Here is a 27365-nt window from a genome sequence, read left to right as displayed (position 1 = left end):
GAACCGCTGCCCTAGTGGCAAGGCTCAAAATAGGTATATTTGTTTATTAACATTTGAGACTCATATATTGATTATTTGATGCTATTAAGGGGGTCTCCTGATAAGGTTGATATGGTCACATTAGGGTTACTTATATCATAGGCTGTCGACACTTATTCTTGATTTCTGATATCTTATTAGTGGTTACACTCCACCTAAGGGTACTTTCACACTAGCGTCATTATTTTCCGGCATTGAGTTCCGTCCTAGGGGCTCAATACCGGAAAAGAACTGATCAGTTTTATCCTAATGCATTCTGAATGGAGAGCAATCCGTTCAGGATGTCTTCAGTTCAGTCTTTTTGCCTTTTCAGGACGGAGATAATACTGCAGCATGCTGCGCTTTTATCTCCGGCCCAAAAAACTGAACACTTGCCTGAATGCCTATTTTTTTTCCCATAGGATTGTATTAGTGCTGGATGCGGCATTCAAATTGCCGCATTGACAGATCCGGTATTCCGGTCTGGGCATGCGCAGACCTTTAAAAATGTGAAGAAAAAAAAAATACTGGATCCGTTTTGCCTGATGACACCGGAAAACGGATCCAGTATTGCAATGCATTTTTCTGACTGATCAGGCATTTTTGGTTTGCATACAGTTTGCCTGATCAGGCAGGCAGTTCAGGCAATGGAACTGCCTGTCGGAGTCAAACAACGCAAGTGTGAAAGTATCTTTTATTATTTTTTTGGCTTTCTTTATTTTCTAACCACATTCTTATATTTATCTACTTGGACATATTCCCATTTGAACTGTGTCCCCTGATGAGCTAGTGCTTGATTGGCACAGCGAAACGCGTTGGTCGTAGCGGGACCTAGGGGGACATTCACACTAGCATTTTTCTTTTCCGGCATAGAGTTCCGTCCTAGGAGCTCTATACCGGAAAAGAACTGATGAAGTATATCCCCATGCATTCTGAATCGAGAGCAATCCGTTCAGGATGCATCAGGATGTCTTCAGTTCAGTTATTTTGACTGATCAGGACAGAGATAAAACCGCAGCATGCTACGGTTTTATCTCTGGCGAAAAAAACTGAAGACCTGCCCGAAGAGCCGGCATTTCAATGCATTTTTTTTGACTGATCAGGCATTTTTAAGACTGATCAGGATCCTGTTCAGTCTTACTAATGCCATCAGTTGGCATACGTTTTGCTGCAAGTGTGGAAGTAGCCTAAGTGGATATATCTGTTAAAAAACTTTATTACTGTATATTGTTTTATTTTCATTTTTTGAAGTGTAATATATCTAATGATTGCAATTTAGTAAGGTGTGACTAATAGAACCTAATGACTTAGACTTGATTACTGGACATCTGTGAGCATTTTGGTACTATGATAATGGTATTCTTTTCTGTGTCAGGAGGTTCCTGACGGCTATTCCTTTCTTAGGTAGGGACCCAATAGGGAGAGGAATAGGGATAATATTTCCTCCTCTTCTACACAGTACTGAATTTCCTATGGGTTATAGGAAGTGATACTATTACTTTTTAGAATTACTATTAAAAGTTATGTTTTAGTGGTGCTGGTCTGTGATACTTACGGTACTTTTTTCACTCCACTATATATGTATCTGACCATCTGATGGTGGACTAGTCAGAACTGCAATACAGGCAATTATCTGGAATGAACCATTATCTCCCAAAGATTTGCCAGATGGTGAATGGAGGTGAGAGATGCATGTACATGAAGCCATCACCTGTGCTGCATTGGGATCACTCATTCCCATATAGATCCATTGTTTCTGGGCAACAGATCCCAGGACAATCTGCTGCCCAGAAATTATGATTTTGGGTGACGCTTTAGTGATGCTTTCCTCAGATGAGCAAGCTTTTACTTGTTTATTGTGTGATCATTGGCCAAGCATTTGTATTGGTTCTTGAAAATTAACTAGTTTAAAGGGCCTTAAAGGGGTTATCCAAAGCTGTAACCCCCCCTTCCCAGCCACAATGCCAGGGCCCTCCATACAGACTATACTTACCTGGTCCTCCCCGAGCCCTCCGCGGCCATCGCCGCATCTCCCCGTCGTGCAGATCACAACATCTGGCGTCCGGGGGGGTGCAGCCAATAGCATGCCCCGAAGATGACCTGCCCTCTTGTGTCACGTGTGACGTCGCCCGTGACAGAAGTGGAGCGAGTCCCTTTACCAGATGTTGTGATCTGCACGATGGGGAGATTACTATGGTTTTTACAGATATTCCTACCTCATGTATACATCTTCCCCATCATCATCCATCTCTTGGTCTACAGATTTATAAAAGCCAGGACATGCTTTTGGCCTACTTGTGGCTATTGGACCTTTTTTGTCATATGCAAGTGGAGATCACAAAATGTGATGTGAACCCTCCCTGACATTTTTTTATTTTTTATTTTCAAAATCCTATTCACACTTTGCAGAAAAGTCATTATTTTTTTTTTAATACCTGCCAGTCTTTGATTTTGCATGGATATCTTGTGGTTTTTATCATTTTAACAGGGAACTGCAAATGTAGATTACCATGCAAGAAACATAAAGGATACCCTAGCTGGTCATGTTGTAAATATCTCCTCCGAAGCCTTTTTTTTGGGGGGGTTGGAGGGGCGGGGGAAGGGGGATCTGTGGAGTTGGGAAACGGTGAAGAAATCATCAAAGGGTAAAATTCTTGTCCGATCCCCAGGAAACATTTTTTTTTTTTTATTTGCATGTAAAATACTGTATATTTAGCAGTGAAAGTGAATTATTAGTAGAGCAGAAATTAATTTTTCATGGTTGAATAAAGGATCACATAAATCGGCAAGCTGTTTTACCATGTAGAATTATTCCAATGCATCTTCTGCTAAACTTCTCTAAATTGAAGGCAATGAGCCGGTCAATGTCAAGAGAACAGCTCTCAAGAACAAGATGCTATTTTTTCCCTGTCTTAGCTCCATGCCGGGGGAAAAAAAAGTCTACGAAAAACAAACTGACACAAACCTTTAAGAAAACACATTTTTTGATGGACATTTTTTCTTTGAAAATGAAAACAATAGCTACAACGAGCTCCTACTTCTCCATACCGCTTGATTCGGTTAGTGGTTTGACAATAGGTATTTTAATATTTCTTCCTTGGCATATCAATTTAATCTTACCTCTGCCGGCACCGTGGTTCCAATGTGGGTTTTCTTTAAGCATATTTTCTATGGTTGCCCTGTGCTTTCTCAACTTTGATTAGAGGTTCAGAGAATTGCCTACTGCCATGTCATCTTCTCTTGGCCCAGAGTTCTGCTTTCTTTATCCTTGCACTCTCCCTTAAGGCCGCTTTTAAACTGCCTGAACATCGAACAGATAATCGCTAACAAGCGTTCATAGGAATAGGATAAAGCTAGTGTAAAGGTGGCGCCGATTACGTGATGGACAAGCGAAACGCTCGTTCATAGGGTAATATGATTGTTGGTGTGGTCTCCTAAATGAACGTTTGCGGCAGCAGATTGTGCCACCTAAACATTACTCTGCTGCTGGCAAACAATGATTCTGTCTGATGATGAGTGATGGCATTAGCGATCACTATTCCCTATTCTGTGGAGGAGATCACTGCATGTAAACGCAGCTGTCTCCTCACTGACTACCAGGCAATTGCTGGAAAGAGACACTTCCTTCCCGACAGTTGTCTGCTCAATTGAGCATTGCTTTTCTCAGACACCGAGGTCATGTTTAAGGATCCCACCATGGTTGGACAGTGGTTTGCAAGGGTCAGTGGTAATATGGAAGATCTCACGCTTTCTCTGACCGTTCCTCAATCTTTGTATCCACCTAGTCCTGTGATGTCTAACCTCCGGCACTGTGGTAAAACTACAACTCCCAAGATGCACACTTGCTTCGCTGTTCTCAGAACTCCATAAAAATGAATGGAGCATGCCGGCAGTTGTAGTTTCACCACAGCTGGAGTGCCGGAGGTTAGCCATCACTGGCCTTGTCCCACTGGGTGGCAGACCAGTCTTCATTATGGATTTTGCTTGGTGATAGGCCATGCATTCCTTGGCTTATCCTGTGTGTCAATGACATGTATGATAGAGCTGACTGTCTGGCTTAGTTCATTAGCTAAGTCAGTCCCCTTTTCTCTCTCCGAGTTGTCTGTGAAGGAGAAGGGGGCCGACTTGGTTAATGGACTGTGCCAGCCAGCCCCATAATATATCTCCCCAAAACTCAAATAGTAGGAGGAAGCTACCTGCCTCCTAATGCTGTCGCAGAATGTCACATCTTTTAATGGAAATGTGTCACCAAAAATGTTTTCTGCCAGTTAAAACCAGATGGTAGCATTTCCCTTTTTTTCTAATCCCTTTTTATTTTCTGATTGCAGATTTATTTATTCAATTTCTGAACATGATTATGGGGGCGGCCATCTTGCCTGAGCTGTTCTTAACAGCATTTACAAAGCATTAAAAATAAATTGCTTTACGGCAGCCGTATGGGCCATAGACACAATGGATGGGAGGGGACCTCACTGACTTCTATGGCAGAGTCTTCTAGGCATAGGTCATTGTACAAGGAAGGAGTAGATAAGCTCTGACAGTCACCTATTGTGAATGGTGAATCCTGTCTTATCTGTCATTCTTATTACATCTGTAATGATATCACCTCTGTGTATAGATAAGCAGGTAACTGCTGTAAAGTTTTCTGTACAGACCAAGAAGTGACGCCTATCAGGCTTATTGGCCACTGCGAAAACTGCAGGGTTTTATGGTTATTGTTTAAATATAGATATTGACATGGAAAATTTAAAATATATTAAACATAAAAACATGATTTAAACAATAGTTAATTTCTGATTACATATTTCCTTTAAGACATCCTGCAAACTTTAAAGGGAACCTGTCATGTGGATATTTGATTATTATCTAACTAATTATATACAATCATTAACTACTAAAAAGTACTTTAGATGTATTGACTTACTGGTTTGACAGATGGTTACTACATAATATATATATACAAACTTGCCACATGCCGCATGCTAATGAGTTAATCGGAGTCCAGCGCGACGTCATTGAGTCCAGCGTTTATTTAATTCAGAGCTATAGCCACTCCCCTGCCCACCTGCTGCTGATTCATATGGAAGCAAACTGTCATTCAGCAGCAGGTAGGCGGGGAGAGTCAGGAGCTCATGAATATTCAGGACTCATCATTATGAGCTGGAGCTTTTTTTTAATACAATATGTTGGCAGATTGACTCTGTCAATTAAAGAAAGTGACCCAGCATTTTGCTAAGAGAATCAGTCACTTATTTATATTGCCCTTAGGACACCATAAAATTGGTGACAGGTTCCCTTTAACCCCTTAAGGACGCAGGGCGTACCGGTACGCCCTATTTACCGAGTCCTTAAGGACTCAGGGCGTACCGGTACGTCCTAACTTTAAATCGGGATTCCGGCGCCCCGGGGGTTAATTGCAACGGGATGCCGGCTGAAATCATTCAGCCGGCATCCTGTAACAACGCAGGGGGGTCATTTGACCCCCCCGTATCGGCGATCGCAGAAAACCGCAGGTCAATTCAGACCTGCGCTTTCTGCAGTTTCTGATCGCGGGGATCAGAAACTTTAGTGTCCCTAAAATATAGATTTTACACCCCCTGCACCCCTGCATGATTTTTTGCCGGCGGGTGGTGCAGGGGGGGGAGTCGTGGGGGCGGTGCGGGAGGCGGGCGGTGTGGCAGGCGGGATCGCGATCCCCCGCCCGCCTCCCCTTGAATAATTGTTGGTGGTTAGTGGGTATACCAGGGTGCCAGCACATTGCTGACACCCTGGTATAAACGGCTGACATCGATGATGCGATGTCAGCCGTTTAACCCTTTCCATACCGCGGTCCGTACGGACCGCTGTATGTAAAAAGTTAACAGTAAGAGGGAGCTCCCTCCCTTTCCCATCGGGGGGGCTGCAGTGCCTTTGCAGCCCCCCGATGGAGAGGGAGAGAGCTCCCAGACAGCCCCCCGACAGCCCCGTCCTTACCCTTCCCCGTCTGCGAAGTTCTGACCAGTACTGAGCAGACGGGGAAGGTTCCCATGGCAACAGGACGCCGTCTCAGGCATGACGCCGTCTCAGGCATCCTGCTGTCCATGGTGCTGAACAGATCTGTGCTAAAGGCAGAGGTCTCAGTGAGCGCCGTGAAAACTCAAATCCGATGGTATATTCTAACCCCCAGGCGTTCCCATGGTGACAGGGACGCTTGCCTGGGGGTTAGACTATAAAGGGCCACGCCGCTGACAGTAGAACATTTAAAAACTAATCAGTAACTTTAACTTTATTCATTGGTGATCTCTTTACTGTATACCTTACTAGGTCTTAGCTCCGGTAACAGCAGGCAGTGCGGGCGGGCGGCGCTCACTCACTGACGTCACGCGCCTGCTCCTCCCACTAGTTTTTAAATGTATTCCTGTGAGCGTCGGGAAGGGGGGGGGGGGGATCTGTGGATGGCACCGTTTAGGGGGGGGGGATCTGTGGATGGCACCGTTTAGGGGAGGGGGGGGTGTCTGTGGATGGCACCGTTTGGGGGGGGGGATCTGTGGATGGCCCCGTTTAAGGGAGGGGGGGTGTCTGTGGAGGGCACCGTTTAGGGGGGGGGGATCTGTGGATGGCACCGTTTAGGGGAGGGGGGGGGATCTGGGGATGGCACCGTTTAGGGGAGGGGGGGATCTGGGGATGACATCGTTTAGGGGAGGGGGGGATCTGGGGATGGCACCATTTAGGGGAGGGGGATCAGCTCCCTGCTGTTGTGTGCACAAAGCACAGGGCAGCAGGGAGAGTGTAAAGTCCTATTCACCCTAATAGAGCTCTATTAGGGTGAATATGACAAGGGTTCTACGTTCTAGCCCTTAAGGAGACTAATAGTTATTAAATAAAATGTAAAAAAAAGTTTAAACACGCCCCCCCAAATATAGAAAACAATATATTGCGATATATATCGCATATCGCACATGCTTAAAATTATATTGCAATATAGATTTTAGGCCATATCGCCCACCCCTACTTCAGACCTGTAGTGGTCCCTAAAAATTGGGTTTTTGTACATTTCTGAAAAATGTCAAGATTTGCTTCTAAACTTCTAAGCCTTGTAACATCCCCAAAAAATAAAATACATTCCCCATATGTCTACTTCATGTTTGTAGCATTTTGGGAATGATAAAGTCATCCCAATTTTTGGGGGTATTACTATGTATTACAGAAGTAGAGAAACTGAAACTTTGAAATTTGCTAATTTTTCAAAATTTTTGGTAAATATGGTATTTTTGTATGCAAAAAAATTTACTTTTTTGACCCAATTTTAGCAGTGTCATGAAGTACAATATGTGACGAAAAAAACAACGGTCTGGATAAGTCATTGCGTTTTAAAGTTATCAACACTTAAAGTGACACTGGTCAGATTTGCAAAAAATGGCCAAGTCCTTAAGGTGAAATAGGGCTGAGTCCTTAAGGGGTTAAGGACTTTTAGAGATGCCTGCAGCTTTAAAAAATACTTTATATCCAATTTTAGCACAAATTAACTTGCCAACAACCCTTTTGGCCAGTTAATATAAGATTAGATTCCTCAGTGGTTGATACCTTTTAATGGCTAACTGAAAAGACGATGACACAATTGCAAGCTTTTAAGGCTACTTGGGCCTCTTCGTCATGGGTCTCTTAAGACAGTATCTGAAGAATCACATATTTATTCACCAGTTTCCCTGCTCCAGTGATTCCCTATTGTTTTTCTGTTCGGGTGTATAACAGCTATTTCTTCTGCAGCCGTCCCTGGTTGATTATTACCTGACCTCCGCCGCACCCTGGTCATGAAAAGCTGTATACAGTATGTCTTGGGTATACATGACAGTAAATGTATTTGGGTGAGTTAATGTAAAACACAACTTCGTATACATTTACTACCATTATAAATTCATAATAAAGGGGTTGCCCGAGTTATGAAAAAAATAATTTAGCACTGAAAATTTGATATTTAACTGAGCTAAGCAAGTTTTATGCAAAAAAAAAATATATATATTTCCTCATTTCACTGGTTCTTTTCTTGCCCTTTGTTTACATGCAATAAAAACAATCTCTTCCCCTCCCCCTGCTCTGCTAAGGGAGTGAATACAAGAGCTGCCCTGAGTGACATGTCTGCCTGCTGGGAGACTCTGCAGCATGTTGTATGTGTAGGACTACAAGTCCCACCTGTATAATGACACTGCTAATACACACAGGATCTTCCCCCTACCTTCTTTTGCAATGTTCTCTCTAGTATATCAGCTCCAGTGCCCAGCATTGTCTCCTCACTGCCTGCAGAGCTGTGCAGCTGAAGGGGTTAAGAATCCTAGCAGAGAGAGCAGACTGCAGTGAAGGGGGGCGTGGCCAGCACAGTGACATCTTGTTTACAGGCTTGTAAATGACCTTTATCAGAGCAGGGAGAGAAGCTGACATCACAGGTCATGTGACCCTCAGTGAAATCTGAGAAACCAGCCACTGGAGATAAAGTGAGTTAATTGGAAAGCTGTTACATTTGCCTAGTTAGGAACATAGAAAAAACAAAAAAATAACTCGGACAACCCCTTTTAAATCATAAAAAAGAGGACAGCGTTCACGTTTCTTGTATTGTAATATTGGCAAATGGTAGAGGACATTAAAGTGAATCTGTCATCTGGTTTGACCATATTAAGCTCTCACCATTGCCATGTTTAATAAAATATGTATAGTATATTGGTAGGTTGGGGACACCTCACTCGGATAGATCTATGTCATTTATCAATATTATCAAGTTATAAGCATATATTTATACAGTTATCAGTTTTATTACAGCAATAATGTACATATAAAATTGTGAACATAAAAACTTATACACATATGTGCGCGCAATAACATAAAATAAAAACATTCAATGAACTATACCATATGTCTATATGGACATGTAAGTTGGACCCATACGGTATATATTGGTATATGAGGAATAAGCGGGTGGTGTATTCTCTTGTATAACAAGTCAATTGCTCGTATTGCTCTCACACCAACGTATTATGCAGTCCACCATAGATAAACTATGTCGATGCATGCAAATTCTATTTCATTAATATAAGTTTAGAAAAAAAGGTCCGTTCTTTCCTCTATTCAAATAGACTGAAATCTCCTGCAGGCGCAGTACCGCCTGCGCCCGTGCGATCCAACCGCTCCTGAGGGCAACAGCCTCAAAAGTGTCACTGGGCATGCGCAGAGCCCAGTGACGTCTTCTTATCGCTGTTGCTCTCAGGAGCGGTTGGATTGCACAGGCAGTAGGCGGTACTGCGCCTGCGCGAGATTTCAGCCGGACGAACTGAAGATTCCAGGTGGTGGCTTGATTGAATTAGCTGACGTAGCAGAGGGGGCAGCGCCGTTAAACTAGGCTGTGGGACAATACTACATAACGAGATGGCGTGCTTGGGTTATAAACTAAGGCGGGCTAGGCACTGCAGGGGGGCGTTACTGGGCTCAGAGGGGAAGAAGAACGCCACTCTGGGCACCTTCACGGTTCATTTGCATAATACAAAGATCACTTTTTTAGCAAAATGAAAGCATGAATATAAGAAAGAAAACCACTGCAGGAGAGAAGGTAATTTATTAAACATGGCAATGGTGAGAGCTTAATATGGTCAAACCAGGTGACAGATTCCCTTTAAATGTAGCATATAGCAGGAGCTTCAAGGTGCTAATGTAGAAAAAAGAATAAAATCTACAGTATTACCAGATATAAACCATCTGCATCCATCAAAACTTTTGTGTAGAAAATAATAAATGTGTGACAACCCCTCACACCTATATGCCATCAATGTTGTGACAACATTATGTTCCTGCACTGGGGCGGACTGGGATCTTAAAGTGGCCTTGGAAAAAAATGTAATAGTGGCCCTATGTTGTAGGCGGGTTCAAATTGGCAGAAGATGGGCCAACACAGGTAGGGGGGCCTGCAATAGCATAGTGCAGCACAAAATACCGCCCTAGCAGAACCAAATATCACAGTGCAGCATAAAATACTGCCGCCCTAGCCACAGGATGTATCCTTTGGTTAAGTCATCAGCATCTGATCGGCAGGAGTCCTACACCCGGGATAGAGGATAGATCATCCGTAATTAAAAATAAAGTGTAGAATCTCTAACTGTATTTAACCACATACACACACCCATGCCCACCTGGGCATTGGCTTATCAGGAAATTTCCCTGAAGGGTCTATGGCCAGTCCGCCCATGTTCCTGCTTGCCATTTCAGTTCCTGTGTTGCATGCTTTGTTGAGTGGCATTTTATTGGACTACATGAAGGTCCAGAGGGAGTGGTGCTCATATGCTGTGCCGTGCACATGTGTTGGATCACAAAAAGCCAGGAATGACCGGATGTACACAAGTGAGATCACTCACTCATGGGATTGTTCTTTACACTTAGTATTTTTGTCACATGGAGCATTGGAAATGGATAAAGAGTCAGAATTGTATTCGATATTTGCTCCTGTAAAAATATTTTAGTTATTAATCTGTCTAATATATAAACGGAGTAGTCGAGATGAGATAAATCAAATTCTGCTATATACAGCTTTTATATTTAAATATCAGAAATCCTCTCTCAAATGTATCAAAATCTGGGGTCTGTGGTGCAACTTGCCGCAGACACATTAGTCTCCACCACGACTTTGCCAAGCAAAAGTACCGTATTTTTCGCCCTCTAAGACGCACCGGCCCATAAGACGAACCTAGAGGAGGACAATAAGAAAAAAATATTTTTCATTAGACCTCAGGTCAGACCCCCTTTGTTAATCAGACCTCAGATGACAGCCCCATTTAGACCCCCAATGTTAATAAGACCTCAGATCAGACCCTCAATCAGACCCTAATGTGAATGACCCACAATTAGACCTCAGATAAGAGCACCATGCCCCTCATGAGCCCACATATCAGCCCCATGCCTCTCATCAGCCCCCATATGCCTCTCATCAACCCCCATAGCCATATTTCAGCCCCCATATCAGCTCCCATAGCCATATTTCAGCCCCCATTGCTATTTTTCAGCCCCCATATCGGCCTCCATTGCTATGTTCCAGCCCCCATGTCTCTCATCAGTCACAGAACACAAAACAAAACAAAAAAACACTTACCTCTCCTGCTCCCACACGCCGCTGCTCCTCTCCTCCAGCGTGATCCTCTTCATCCTGCCTCTGGCGTGAACTCGCGCACACAGCGTGAGGTCACAGAGCGCCCTCACGCCGTGCGCAGCCACTGCACAGCTGACAGCCAAGGACCAGTCCTCCGGGACTAATGAGTGCTTCAATAATGGAAGCGCTCATTAGTATTCACCCCATAAGACGCAGGGACATTTTCCCCTACTTTTGCGTCTTATGGGGCGAAAAATACGGTATGTGCACAGGTGACTGAACATATCCCTTAGCATCTTTCCATAGAGAATATGTTATGATCCTGCTCTTAGTTTTTATAGATAGTGCTCATATTTGAAAGGTCTAATGTTAGGCTTTTGTAAATCTAGCCCTCTATGATTTTAAAAGGGGTTTCCAGGGCTTAAAACTGGTTCTCAGGGAATAATGATTTTAGTGCCTGCAGCCTGCCTTCATAAAGAATAGATTCATACTTACGTGCTCCCCTCTACTTTGGTCTTCTTAGCTGGCTCCTGCATGTCCATGTTCCAGTCTCTGCAGTGTTGACATCTGGCGCTTCATGGTCACATGCTCCACTGCGGCGAGTAACTGGCTTCTGTGGTGACGTGGCCACAAGCGACACATCACCGATGAAGCCAGTTATTGCTTACAGTGGCGCATGTGACCAAGCCGATGCAGCACCAGATTTGAACAATCCAAGGACCCGAACATGGACATGTGGAGGACCAGCGCAGCTGGTGAATCTTTTTATGAAGGCAGGCCTTAGAGAAGTCATTATTCCCGGAGAAGCCCTTTTAAATATTAATGACCACTTCTTAGGATAGTCAATATCAAATTGGTGGGGTCTAATAATCCCCTCACCCCCTCCAGTCAGCTGTTTAAAGGGTTATACCACTCAGTCTCCTTCACTTGAATGGGACTGAACTGCAGAAAGGCCATGTGACCGATGAAGGAAACATCACAGGCCCAAAGAAGAAGCTGCAGCAGTCGCCTGACCATCTTGGAGCCTTGAAAGAGCTGATCGGCGGGGCTGCCAGAAATCGGACCACCATCAGACAGAAATTGATGACCTATTGTAAGAAAAACCCCATTGATTTGTTGATCTAAGGCTCCATTCAGACATCCGTAGAATGTGTCCGCACCCGGTCCGCAATTATCCGGAACGGGTGCGGACCCATTTATTCTCTATGGGGCAGGAATGGATGCGGACAGCACAAACTGGTCCGCGGCTCCGGAAAAAAATAGAACATTTCCTATTGCGGACAAGAATTGGCAGTTCTATGGGGGTGCTGGCCGGGTGTATTGCGGATCCGCAATACACTGCGGACGTGTGAATGGACCCTAATAGTGCGATATAGCACTAGTAAGATTATGTTATCCTTTGCTACAATTCTTAGGTAATTTTAGTCTGTGAGATGCACCGTCCAGGCTGGCACACCATAGTGCCTACAGAAGAATGTATTACTGAACTACAAGCGTAGGGGCTTAGTAGACACGTACAGCATATCCCTCCTTTAAAACATGTCCACAATGTGTTGTGACAATACAGTAAAATAAAAGCATGTGCTTGTCAGTTCAATGCAAAAAAAGAGCTGTGAAGTCACGCCTGAGCAGGAGTGAAGAACACGGAAACATATTCTTTAGCATATGCTGGGGTTCTTTTCAGGAATATGTCTGCCATCTTAAGGTGCGCCAACCAAAGCTCAGTGACTGGAATAATCCTGCTGCTACCCCATGTGCCCGTCTTGTGCCGTAACGTTGATGCTGGAAACTTTATCTGCATACTTTGAAAATCCAACCAACCTGCTTACGTTTTAGACACAAGGCATGCAGTCTTAGAATTTGGAGCATTTATTAGGAGTCAAAAAATATATGAAATTAAATGACAGGGCAATTTTTAGCAAATCTAACGTGTCACTTTATGTGGTGAAAACTTTAAAACCCTTTTACTTATCCAGGCCATTCTGATTGTTTTCTCATCACATATTGTACTTCATGACAGTAGTAAATTTAAGTCAAAATATTTCATTTTTATTCATATAAAAATACCAAATTTGCAAGATAATAATACCTCCAAAAATAGTTATTACTTTACATTCCCCATATGTCTACTTCGTGTTTGGGTCATTTTTAAAATGACATTTAATTTTTTTTGGGACGTTAGAAGGCTTAGGCTGGTTTCACACGGGCGTTGCGGGAAAATGTGCGAGTGCGTTGCGGGAACACGCGCGATTACAAACCATTGTAATGCGTTTTGCACTCGCGTGAGAAAAATCACGCATGTTTGGTACCCAAACCCGAACTTCTTCACAGAAGTTCGGGCTTGGGATCGGTGTTCTGTAGATTGTATTATTTTTCCTTATAACATGGCTATAAGGGAAAATAATAGCATTCTGAATAACGAATGCATAGTAAAATAGCGCTGGAGGGGTTAAAAAAAAATTATATAATTTAACTCACCTTAATCCACTTGCTCGCGCAGCCCGTCATCTCCTTCTGTCTCCTTTGCTGATTGTAGGAACAGGACCTGTGGTGACGTCACTCCATGGTAAAAGATCATGTGATGGATCATGTGGATCAGTGACGTCACCACAGGTCCTGTTCCTAGAATCAGCAAAGAAGGAGACAGAAGGAGATGCCGGGCTGCGCTATCAAGTGGATTAAGGCGAGTTAAATAATTTTTTTATTTTTTTAACCCCTCCAGCGCTATTTTACTATGCATTCTGTATTCAGAATGCTATTATTTTCCCTTCTAACCATGTTATAAGGGGAAATAATAATGATCGGGTCTCCATCCCGATGGTCTCCTAGCAACCGTGCGTGAAAATCGCACCGCATCCGCACTTGCTTGCGATTTTCACGCAACCCCATTCACTTCTATGGGGCCTGCGTTGCGTGAAAAATGCAGAATATAGAGCATGCTGCGATTTTCACGCAACGCACAAGTGATGCGTGAAAATCACCGCTCATGTGAACAGCCCCATAGAAATGAATGGGTCGGGATTCAGTGCGGGTGCAATGCGTTCAACTCGCGCATCGCATCCGCGCGGAATACTCGCCCGTGTGAAAGGGGCCTTCGAAGTTTAGAAGCAAATCTTAAAATGTTTAAGAAAATTTCCAAAACCCAATTTTTTAAGGACCAGTTCAGTTCAGGACCAGTCACTTTGTGGGGCTTACATATTAGAAACCACCCATAAATCACCCCATTTTAGAAACTACACCCCTCAAGCTATTCAAAACTGATTTTACCAACTTTTTTTAACCCTTTAGGTGTCCCACGAGAATTTTTTAGCAGACTTTAAATTTTAATCCATTTAAAGTCTGTGCATAATGCACACTTTGGACACTTTGTAGTGTAGGAATTTCCAAATTCACTCAAATAGCTTCTGAGTCATGGTCTTACTGTAAATTGGAGTCTGGTAGAAAATGTCCGAACTCCAATATTGTCTAACGTTTGGCTTCTTTACAACGCCCATATGTAACATGAGTTCCCAAAGCTTCATCATTTCTGCTGCACTTACTGGGGTCCAACCTAGGGGTCTAGTGTATGGCAATGTAGGGTTCTGATCAATAAATTGTTGGGCGTATAAATTGGTTTGGGCCACCATTAAATTTACCAAATTTTCAGAGAAGATTTTGAAAAAATCTAGTTTAGTGAAGCCCGCACAGTCTCTTATCTGTATTTCGGAGCTGCCCTCAAAATACGGAATTTGGGGCTGATAATCGTCAGGGGGTGGGGTCCATATGGCCTCACTCTGGGGGGCTGCCTCAGCTGTTGTTCTGGGGCACCTTCTAGAAGTATGTGTTTCAGATCTTATGAGGTGTTTGATCAAAGGTTCTACCACCCCTTCCCATGCTGAATGTTCTGTCAAGGATCTAAGACTAACCTCCTCCACGATCCAAACCTCCTGCTCACTTCTCTTCTGTGCTGCACCAGTTCTCTGGAATGTGGTGCCAGGTACAATCCGATTCTCAAACGTCCATAATTGTAAGGCTTACAATGTAAGCTTGTCCTAACAACACATCTCTTTCGGCAGGCCTATCACATTCCCTAATCTGACTCCTTTCCTTTTGCCCCCTACATCTTCATTATTCCTCAGAACCTAATCCATTAAAGGGGTTCTCTGCTTTTTCAACAAATTTTAGGTTGCCTCTCCCTCCTGGACCTATGGAGGGAAGCATACTTAAATCATCTCCACTGAGTGAAGTGCCAATTGGGGGAAAAGTCAACCGCTGTTGCCAGTCCATGGCTGCAGCGGCACATGTGACCCTCATCCATGCTGGAAATTTAAAAAACAGTGACCAGAACTCTGTGAACAACAATAGTTAGAATTGAGCGGCAAAGAGCAGTTAAGTAAGCTTCCCTCCACAGGTCCAGCAGAGAGGGGGGGGGGGGCAGATCCAAAATTTGGTCAAAAGGTGGGGAACCCTTTTTATTCAACAGTATCCTGACTTTTCCTGCACCTTAATACATTTTATATCTGTGCATTTGCAGATTCTGGCTAATGACTGACTCGTGTAGCTTTATGTGTAATATGTTATGTGGTAGCGAAACGTCGTAACAAGGTCCTTTAAGAATTCTTTACAGTAGATGGAGTTCATACCCAAGTGTGACTAACTGCTGCGTTCCAATATTAAGAGGTAAATAACTCTGGCTAGTTTGTAGTTAATTAAGGTTTGTGCTCTCAGTGTTTAGTTACATACCTTAGATAACATTTGTAAAAAGTCGAACACCCTTTAAGATCGAAGACCTGTCTGGAATTTGTAGGCACTTCTCGTAATAGATTGTGGAGTGTTATTGTGAGCATTTTTCTAAGATATTTGATAAGATTGTGTTTCCATCTGCGTCGGATGCTTTATTGCAGATATTTCAAGTAGAGCAGGCAAAAAAGTCCTGCATGCAGCAACCCGAACAGAACCTGAACCAATCCCTTGGGCTTCTTTAAGACGAGCGTGTCCAGTGCGGATAACATTGGGCCGGGATTTATAATGCTGTGTCTCTCTCCTGCACCTTGTGTCTACAGAATTGTACTGGCATAATGCTGAGACACACAGCATTATAAATCATTATAAACCATCAGTGTCCATAACGGGAAATCACGCTCCCTAACGGAGCTTGTTTTCTCCGCTCATCTAAAAGAGATCTTATAATGAAATGGGCCTGTTTGGTTCCATTTGGTTCAGTTATGTGTTGAATCTGGCACTCCGGTTCTTCTAGTTGTTCTCCTCCGCTAGTGAAGCAGAAGAACAGAAATTACTAGCGTATTTGCTGAGGGATTTTTGTGGATCTGCAGCGAGTCAGAACATACTCCGTTCCTCCGTTATCTGTTGGCCTTCTTCAGATGGCAGGCTGATTTACCAGTACACCTTTCTGCAGTTTGTATCAGGTTTATAGCACCAAGTCATCAATTTGTTATTCCAGTGGCTGCCCTGTTTTTCAGTGTATTAGGCCTCATGCACACAACCGTTTTTCGGGTCCGCATCTGAGCCACAGCTTTTGCGGCTCGAGTGCGGACCCATTCACTTCAATGGGGCCGCAAAATATGCGGACAGCACTCCGTGTGCTGTCCGCATCCTTTGCTCCGTTCTGTGGCCCCGCAAAAAAAATATAGCATGTCCTATTCTTGTCCATTTTCCGGACAATAATAGGCATTTTTACAATGGGCCGCCCGTTCCGCAAATTGCGGATGGCACACGGGAGGCTTCTGTCTTTTGCGGATCCGCTGTTTGTGGACCGCAGAAAACGGAACGGTCGTGTGCATGTAGCCTTAGGCTACATGCACACGACCGTGCTGTTTTTTGGCAGACAAGAATAGGCAAGTCTATAATGGGCCACCCGTTCCGTTCCGCAAATTGCTTCCGGTTTGTGGACCGCAAAAAAATTAACTGTTGTGTGCCTGTAGCCGTGCCGGTTTTTGCGGAACGGAACGGGCGGCCCATTGTAGACATGCCTATTCTTGTCTGCAAAACGGACAAGAATAGGACATGCTATATTTTTTTGTGGGGCCACGGAACGGTGCAACGGATGCAGACAGGGCCCCATTGAAGTGAATGGGCCCGCACCCAAGCCGCAAAAACTGCGGCTCGGATGCGGACCCGAAAAACGGTCGTCTGCATGAGGCCTAAGCCTGATGATATCCTGCCATGTGTATACAGCTCCTTTTCAGAGCAATGTGTCTCCATGGTTCCCGACTAAGTAATCCTGTATGTAGTCTGATACTGCAAAGTACTCCACAGCCTGTGCACAGCAGAGCACCATTAAGTAGGCTGAATATTAAATTGTATTGAGCCATGGTAAGGATAACAAGTAATATGTATGGGGGCCTCCAGACTCGCCCCGACGGCAGATGTCAGGGGTTAATTTGAACTACCCAATCCTTTTTGTTCTCTGGGGAGATGAGCATCGCCCAGCGGAGTCTTTCAGCTGCTTTCTGCCCGCGCTCAGCCAAGCCTAGCAGAAGTGTATATGGTTGGGAGGTCAAGAGAGAGAAGACCTGTATCTCATGTTATTGACCAGTCTAAATTATTTGGTTGGACCCCAAGCTTCCACTACACATTTTAAACTAGTCAGAGTCAGTTTTTCATTGTTCAGCAGAAGGAATCGTGTCTCGCAAGGCCTAGCTATTTCAGAGTTGACTTGGTGATGCTGGTTCACGACCCTCTTTCTAATACTGAGAAGATTCGCCATGTTCGTTCACTCTGCAGACATCCGGAAGCTCATTGTTTAATAGCTTATCAGAGAAATTGTACGTTTTTCCTTCGCATTGTACCAAGTGCTAAATTATCTTTGCATCTTTTTTTATTTTTTATGAACACACTTCTTATAATGGATGACACATCATAATCAGACTGTCTGCACCTTGAGTCATAATTCTTAGAACAGATAACCTTTCGGTTAATATAGAAAGTACATCCTTTATCTTTGCCCTTAGGATTTGGAACAAAAAAAAAAATTATATTTATTCCACAGACTTCATTTAATGTTTTGAGCCTTCGTGTGCAGATATTTTTTAAAGAATGTCACTATCTATATTTAAAAAAATTAAAATCTAAAATCCTGCAGTTTCCACTCTGGCCTCCAAAACCTAATAACAGGTGCCCCTTCTTGGTCTGTACAGATCACTTTTCAGCAGTCATCTCATTATCACAGACAGGACTAGAATGACAAATATATATAGATATACACACACACACAGATGACACCGGATCCACCATTCACAATAGGTAATTGCCAAAGCATTTTAGAAGAAAAAACATATTAGAAGAAAGTGGTTTTAATTTGCAGTAAAAAAAAATGTGATTTTTTTTAAAATGAAAAATAATGTATATTCATATATGTGTTTGCCTTTTCCAGGAGAAGACTTTGCGGTGGTGCAGCAGGAGATCATCATGATGAAGGACTGCAAGCATACGAACATTGTGGCTTACTTTGGCAGCTACCTGAGGTGCAGTATTTGATCCATTCTTGAAATTTATCTGTAAGGAATATGTTTTCCGTATAGTCTATAGATTCCCTAAATGGTTCACTTATTGAATTAATGGTGCATTTACACTGTGTTTGCTCTGTACATTTGTCACATGCGTCAAGAAAGCTGCCGGCGTGTATGTCAAATGTTTCCTTAGACTCCTGTTCCCCCAAAGAATACAGAAAGAATGCCGTTTTGGCCTTGGTAAGGTGTACATCGGTATAACCCTTTCTTCTGCATAGAATGGCATAGTCACTTACTCTATTCTATACAAAGGCATCCATATACAATAACCTGCCATAGGTGTTTGGTGGGGGCTTTCTTCCCTCGCTCCAGTAAAAAGGCGCAGGAGAGATAGCTGTCGGCCAACAGCTATTGAGTTTGAATGGGCACGTCTGCGTTTTAGCCTTCTGGTGCTTTCTTCCAGCATAAGGGCAGAGTTACCATATCCAGCATAGCCAGGGCCCGCCTAATCCCTATTCACTATAATGGGATCCGTCGGGTGTTTGGCAAGAATGCCGGCTTTCTTCCAAAAACTCGATGGACCCCATTATAGAGAGCATAGGGATCTGGCGGCACCAGCGGTGTCCGGCTATGCCAGATACAGTAGTTCCAGTAGTCTGCTCCTCTCTCAGAACAGACTACTGGAATACCATAGCACAGATGTGAACCTAGCCTTAGCAGGTCATATTGTATTTGTGGATCCTAAGTCTTCTTAAAGGGGATATCATTGTCCAGGATAGGTCCTCCGTATCAGATCGGCACCCCTGCCAATCAACTGGATTACACTTACCAGTAATTTCCTTTTCATGAATCCTCCATGATGGCATACCATGAGAGATGACCCTCCTCCAAACAGGTAGGGACAGGAAGTTTTAGGCTCCATTCACACATCCGCAATTCCGTTCCGCATTTTGTGGAACGGAATTGCGGACCCATTTATTTCCGGGTTCGCCTTTCCGTTCCAGAAGAAAATAGAACATGCCCTATTCTTGTCCGCAATTGCGGACAAGAATAGGCATATTCTATTAGTGCCGGCGATGTGCAGTCCGCAAAATACGGAACGCACATTGCCGGTGTCAGTGTTTTGCGGATCCGTTGATCCGCAAAACACACACGGATGTGTGAATGGACCCTAAAAGTATGCCCTCCTCCATCTCACCTTCAGTGTCTTTCTGGACCGAAGCCTAGAGAACCTTATCATTCACCCCACAACCAAACTTATAAATACCTATTCTCGTTCATAGGTGAACAAGCATGTATAATATCATACCTATATATATTTCATCTTCCACTAAGGCATACCATGAGACAAAGAACCAGATTTTTGTCCCTATAGGACCCTCAGGAGATTGTAACAAAAATCCAACCACGGTCACCTGACCAAAAACTCCTTTTAGGGGGTCCTATCTATATGTTAAAACTTTAACCTTTATTATTTACTTTTAAAACGAAAATACTCAGAGAAACCAATACTGCAAGGTAATTAAAAAATATCAGGTTGCAGTTTCGGGCTAAGTCAGTTACTTTGTCCTTTTTGGGCCACTGTCGCTCGCTCTGCATTCTATTTAGGAGGTGGTTAACCTCATGGATACTCTGTGGCCATGTATCACCGCAGGTTGCCAGGTTTGTTTTCAATGGTGAATTGTCCCTATAGGTCCTAAGTATAGGAGTTTCTATTATAAATGTATACGATGTATTCCTATATCCCTATATATATATCCCAGACATTCATCATTCATTCACACGTCTCACACGCTTGGAGATCAGGCAGTTAGCCTCCAAACATTTACACAATATGTATTGAGCTGGACAAAAATTGCGACCCTACTGGACCCTACTGGTTGTGGATCTTGCCCTATACTGCAACCTGTCTAAAAATTGGAGATTGTCACTAGCCCACCCGACATGTTTCGCCGCGATGCGGCTTAAATAACAGAGGTTAAAGTTTTAAGTAGATAGGACACCTAAAAGGAGTTTTTGGTCAGGTGACCGTGGTTGGATTTTTCATACCATGAGACGTAACAGATAGGCCCCTTTCACAGGGGCGAGAATAAACGCATTGCACCCGCACTGAATCTGGACCCATTGATTTTCACGCATCACTTGTGCTTTGCGTGAAGATCGCAGCATGTTCTATATTCTGCGGTTTTCACGCAAGGCAGTCTCCATAGAAATCAATGGGGCTGCGTGAAAATCGCAAGCATCCGCAAGCAAGTGCGATTTTCACGCATGGTTGCTAGGAGATGATGTAAGTAAATTGATAAGTCAATTTACTGTATTTTTCTTATAACATGGTTAAATGGGAAAATAATAGTATTCTTAATACAGAATGCTTACTAAAATGTGGCTTTAGGGGTTAAAAAAATAAGAAAAAATTAACTCCCCTCATCCTGTTGTTCGCGCAGCCGGCATCATAATCATCTTCTTTCAGGACCTGCCAAAGGACCTTTTGATGACGTAATCGCGCTCACCACGTGGTGAGCACGGTGACGTCAGCGCAGGTCCTGCTGAATGAAGATAGAAGATCGTCAAAGGTCCTTTGGCAGGTCCTGAAAGAAGAAGAAAGAGGATGATGCCGGCTGCGCGAACAACATGATGAGGTGAGTTAATTTTTATTTATTAACCCCTAAAGCCACATTTTAGTAAGCATTCTGTATTAAGAATACTATTATTTTCCCTTATAACCATGTTATAAGGGACAATAATAAAATATGTAGAACACCTAACCCAAACCCGAACTTCAGTGAAGAAGTCCCGGTTCAGGTCTGGGTACCACAGTTTTTTATCACACGCGTGCAAAACTCATTGCACCTGCGTGATAAAAACTGAACATCGGAACGCAATCGCAGTCAAAAGTGACTGCAATTGCGTGGCTACTCGCACGATTTTCCCTGATCGCAGACGCAACGCATCGGGACCTAATCCGGACACGCTCGTCTGCAAGGGGCCATAAAGTAAACTAGGGAGGAACAATAGCCTGCAGCACTTTTCGGTCAAAGGTTAAATTCTGCCCAGAACTAACATCTACCCTGCGGAGACGACGATAAGGCTGCTCTACAAATTTGTTCATCCGAAGCATCAGCTTTTTTGGCCCATGAAGCTGCCACTGATCTGGTAGAGTGAGATTTGAGGAAACCCGGTTGATCTTTCCCCAAAGTTTTGTATGCCTCAGATCTGGAAATAGACTCTTTAGTAGCTTTTTTCCCTTTATTGCCACCCTGGAACTGGATAAAAAGGAAATCAGACTTTCTAAATCGACCTGTAGATTCTAATACTGAAGTACTGCCCATCTCGCATCGAGTGAAATCTACATTCCCCAGAGGATCTAGAATTCTCACAAAAAAAGGGAATGAAGATCTCCTCCTGTCTATGGAATTTGGACACCACTTTTGGAAGAAAGGAGATATCTTAGCGGAATACTATTTTATAAGGGAAAACTTTGCAAAATGGCTCGGTCATTTTTAAAGCCCGTATTTCACTGACTCTACGGTGAGGTGATGGCTGAGGTGATGGCTACCCGAAAAACAGCCTTGAATGTAACCAAATGAATAAAGGCCTTAGACAGAGGTTCAAATGGGGATTCTGTGAGGCCTGACAAAACTAGATTTAGGCCCCAGGGGGGCACTATAGGTCTTAGTGTGGGACGAGGTCTGTCTGCTCCTCTGAGAAACCTGATTATCCACGGATGATCAGCTATTTTGACATCAAACATGGAGCTTAAGGCTGCGATATAGACTCTCAAAGTGTTGGGAAGAAGGCCTTTGCTAAACCCAGCCTGAAGGAACCCCAAAACTATCTGGATGGAAAAAGACGGGTATTCTAAACACCAGGAACAAAATTGTTCCAAACTTTAAATTTTTGTAATTTTCAAAGTGATCTCCTTTCCAAGACACAAGGTGTAAGCTTTTCACATACGAATAGAAAACTGGACACTGGTTCAGAAGATCGTTTTCTTCAAGGGAGAACCCATGGGCTGCTCTCTGACATGATTTTTAGTAACAAAAACCAGGTCTTTTTTCGCCACAGGGGAGCAAACAAGATCATCTGGGCCTTTTCCTCGCAAATATTCTTCAACTCCCTTGGGATTAGCAGAAGGGGAGGAAACGCCTAGTGAGAAGTTCCATGTCTGCGAGAGGGCATCCACTCCTACATTCCAGTCTCTTTTGTCTAGGGAAAAGAATCTTGGCGGTTTAGCATCTAGATGGTTCGCGAACAGATCTATCTGAGGAAATCACCATTCAACGCAGATCTGATGGAACACTTCCTGGTGTAAGCTCCATTCTCCTGACAGCAGCTGAATCCTGCTGAGAAAATTTTGAGTTCAAATGCCTCTTTAGATGAACCACTGACAAGGACCCCAGAAGTGTTTCTACCCAGGAAAAAATATTTTACGATATCTGACTTAGAACCCTGCTTCTTGTACCCCCCTGTCGATTTAGATAAGCAACAACCGAGGTGTTGTCTGATCTGATCTGAACGTCTTTGCCCGACAGTAGATCCGACCAGATTTTTAGTGCCTCCCAGACTCGCATCCGTAGTTACAACTACTAGGTCTTTGGAGATCCAAGGAACTCCTTTCCTTAGGTAGACAGGATTCAGCCACCAATGCAGGGAATCCTTTACACAACCCGGAATGGCAATATTTGCCTCCCGGGAGTTCTGATCCCTGTCCCAGCTTTTCAGCAACCAATCCTGGAAAATGCGGGTGTGGAACTGAGCCCACCTAACGGCAGAGATGCACGCTGTCAGTGACGCCAGTAAAGACATGGCCTCTCTGACTGGGGAGAACAGGAGTTTCTGGAAACTCGATACATTGGAAATTAAGGATTCTACTTTTTTTGGGGTGGGGGCAAAAAAGTTTTCTGTTTGGTGGAATCCAGCAACACCCCCAGAAACTTTGTGCTGAGAGGGAACTGGATTTGATTTTTCCCAGTTTATTAGCCACCCCAGCTGGCAAATTAGTTGACAGGACAGAAACAGGTTTTGTTCCAATAGTGCTGCAGAGTTTCTGATTATTAGCAAATCGTCCAAATACGGAACGATGGTAATATTCTGCCTTCTTAAATGGGCGACAACCTTTACTTTTGTGAACACACGGGGTGTTGACGTTATTCCGAAGGGGAGGACTTGAAATTGGCAATCATGGAGATTTTTTTAGAAGATTCAATGTACTTGATGAATTTGTTTAACTTTTTTAGATTTATTATGAGGTGGTATTTTCCATTGGGTTTTTTTATGAGAAAAACTGTGGAATGGAAACCAGTTTCACTTTGGTCTTGAGGGACCGGAGCGATTGCGCGTAGATCTAAAAACTCCCTTATGCCTTTTTTTTAACTCGTTTTGAAGAAGAGAGGATTTTTTAACTGGAGTAATCTGAAATACATTTAGTGGAGGGGGGCGGCTGAAGGAAATCCCGTGACCTGCTTTTACTATGTCTAAAACCCAGGAATTCGATGTTATTTTTTTCCCATTCGCTGAAAAAAGCTTTTATCCTCCCCCCCCCCCCCCCCCCCCCCCCCACTGCATATTTGGCGTCATTGCTTAGAAGACTCAGTGGTTTTGGTGTTGAACAGAAACCCTCTACTTTTTCCGGACTTCTGCTTTTTATTTTTGTCCGTTTTCTTGGATTGGAAGGAACTTCCCCTTCTATATTTCCGAAAAGGAAAATTCCTCCCAAGGGAAAACATTTTTTAGTATCTGAGGCTTTTTCCAGGATTTTTTCAAGATCCTGACCAAACAGCATCTCACCATGGAATGGGATGTTACATAATTTCATTTTAGATGACAAATCTCCTGCCCAAGATTTCAGCCAGAGAGGTTTCCTAGCTGAAACTGTTAGTGCTGTAGATCTGTGACGGACTCAGCAGTGGCATCCGATATAAAATCAACAGCTTTAATGAGTAACGGAAAAGAGTCTTTATGAGAATCAAAGGAAGGGTATTATCCTTCAAAAGGGTTTCTAGTTGGCACAACCATTTTTTTAACGATCTGGCTACCGAAGTAGCAGCCAGATTTGGTTTAAACAATGCCGCATCCCAGGAACTTTTAAGGCATGCGTCCACCTTTTTATCCATGGGATCCTTCAGTGAACTCATACCTCAAAGGGAAGTGCATTAGAGCTTTTTAATAAACTTTGTAAGGGAAAGGTCCACTTTAGGGCATTGGGTTAGTAACGTCTCGTCCTCATCACTAAAGGGGAGTCTACGTCTAATAGTTTTCGGAACAAAAAGTTTCCTATCCAGGACTTTCCATTCACGTTTTATCAAAGCATGCAGGTTTTTGTGAACAGAAAAAACATCTTGTCATGTATAGATCTATGTATCTTTCGTCTGAAAGATTCATAATGGTTCTGACTGCTTTAATAAGCTCTCTGGTGTCCTCAGAAGAAAACAAATAGCGTTTAAGCTCAGAGTCTGATCAGGGTGAATCGTCCAAGTCAACCGACTCTACCTCCGAATCGGAGTCTGAGGATGAGGAGTCAGAAATCACTATTTTGGAATCTCTCTTTTTTACCAAACAAGAGGGTTCAGAAACTAAAAAACCTTCCAGGGCAGACCGCATTTCTTGTTTAATGACTTCCCTAAGTTCATTCTTAAGGGAAGGAACAATAATAAGTGATGCTACTAGTACACCTAGAACATAATCTGCTTGAGAAAGATTGTATCAGGTAAGTATATGAAGTGGAACAGGCACTCTATCACCTGAAGCTGCGAGGTGGTGTTACTATAAGTCAATATGGTGTTTGGATACAGTGAGACAGTATATCGTATAAAAAAAATATTTAATTTAGAACATCCAATTCACAGGATTTCTCAAAATAGTAAAAAGTAAAAGAATAAGGTTGGTGGAAAAATAAAAATGATAAAAAATATGATGCTAAAAATGGTCAAAAATGGCGGAAAGTCCAATAAAATAAAATATAATATAGTCTTGCAGATATAGTTTATATATACCAACCAAATGCCAGCTATGGGGAGTGGGGTGGGTACCGTTCTCTAGGTGTTTAACCTAGGTATGTCCCCTGTGATCCACTTTGTTTTGCAAGGAGCCTTAAAGTGTGTAAAGGAAGTTGTTCACCTGGTCGGTTTGTCGTCTCCTCGGCGTCTCTTTCTCCCCCTGTGGTTTGGCGTGCTAGGGCGGCGTTGTTTCTCCCGGCCTGCGGTGAATACCGTGAGCTACTTCCGGGTGGTAGATCACGTGACTGCCGGCAGGTCAAGGAAGATTCTGACAATTTAGAAGAGCATACTGCACATTTCCTTATTTTAGCAGTTGTCTTAGATTTATGAGCACTATCTCTATCACTCTACACGCACACCTGGATAGAGAAAAAAAGGGTAGATATGCTGAAAAACAATTTTTTCCATGTACATAATGCATAGTGCATATCCCCTTAAAAGACTCGCAGCAGAAGGGCCCACAGGGGTCTCCATGGATTCAGCTACCAGATCAGGGAGCTGAAATGATGCCAGAATATATCCGCCTTCTACCTACAGACCTCGGATCAGCTGGGCTTCCTTCCAGTCTGGCGCGCTTTTTTCAAATCTTTTTGCTCTGCCCACATGTCGGCCTCCATGCAGGTGGGCAGATTTTCTTCTTTTCTTCACCTCCACCCAGCACTGCCCCCTGAGTGGTCCCATAGCAAATGCCATGGGAGATGGCCTCTCTCCACCTGGAGGGACAGGAAGATACTGAAGGTGCGATGGAGGAGGACCTACTTTTAAACTTCCTGTCCCTTGGAGGAGGGTCATCTCTCATGGTATGCCGTCGTGGAGGATGAAATGGAAAAAAAATATTCTCGCAAACGGATGACATTCTAGTCAGTGGGATCTGTTAGACACTGTTCCTGTCAGTTATTTGCCAAATCTGGAACTTCCGTTATTTTTGTTGTTCTGCTCCTATAATCGAGCAGAATAACAGAAATAAATAGCACTGATGTGAAAGACCCCTAAGATGTCGATATGGCTCTTACTAATATAGCCTTTGTTAACGTTCTGCATCGTATTCTATATTTCATAAGCTGTGCCCCCTTATTGGCCAAATCTTTTGTGCTGTCCGCACAGAGTGGAAATGGCTGAGGATGGAGGGTCATGTGACCAGGAAAATTTCCTCCATGTGATCCCTTCTCCATTCGAATACACTTCACCTTCCATCTGCACTCACTGCTGCTGCCTGCGATAGCAGCAGGAAGAACGGAGCCTCTAGGAGAAGCGGCAACGCCCCATGCCTCCCAGAGGCTCATTTGCATACATTAAAACTTTTTTCACCGAAATGCGACCACATATCGGGATAGGACCAAGACACATCAGTTCTGTCAACCTGTTCTAATTCTATGAAACTGGTTACAGAAGACCTTTAAAGAGGTTGAGGCTGAGGACCTTGATTGGCTGCAGCGGTCATATACCTGTATGTCACCCCAGCAGTCTGTAAACAAACAACGGGAGAAGTACTGGACCAGCAGTCTAAAGAATGGTGCTAGAAATAGAGAGGAGTAGTCATTTTCATCAGTGTCATAGACCGATTCCTCAGACTCCTCCTATTCACAGTCTTGTAGGTCCCACATTCTGGTGGTCATCGGGTCACAACAGTCGGACTCCCTCCAGTCTGGCATTTTTCACTGATCCAGTTCATAGTTGATAAATGCTTCTGGCGGGAATAGCCCTTAATGTTAACAGCGGTGCAGTGTAACTACCACTGCTTGTCCGGTTCAAGCGATTGGGACAAGCAGTGGTGATTACAGGAGAGAGGAGGTAAACAGTGAA

General features: G+C 43.5%; 1 protein-coding gene across 7 annotated transcripts in view; it reads left to right on the top strand.

Moving 5' to 3' along the window:
• Nucleotides 1-27365, top strand: part of MAP4K3 (mitogen-activated protein kinase kinase kinase kinase 3) — a 292615-nt gene that overhangs the window by 122269 nt on the left and 142981 nt on the right. For all 7 annotated transcript variants that reach the window (XM_040429607.1, XM_040429605.1, XM_040429606.1 and 4 more), the window contains exon 3: nucleotides 18492-18582. In XM_040429607.1, the coding sequence (XP_040285541.1) occupies nucleotides 18492-18582 (91 nt within the window). The remainder of the gene's footprint in view (nucleotides 1-18491; nucleotides 18583-27365) is intronic.

Source organism: Bufo bufo, chromosome 4 (genome assembly GCF_905171765.1).
Source record: "Bufo bufo chromosome 4, aBufBuf1.1, whole genome shotgun sequence".
Classification (NCBI taxonomy): Eukaryota; Metazoa; Chordata; class Amphibia; order Anura; family Bufonidae; genus Bufo; species Bufo bufo.
This window is presented reverse-complemented; position numbering and strand designations above follow the sequence as displayed.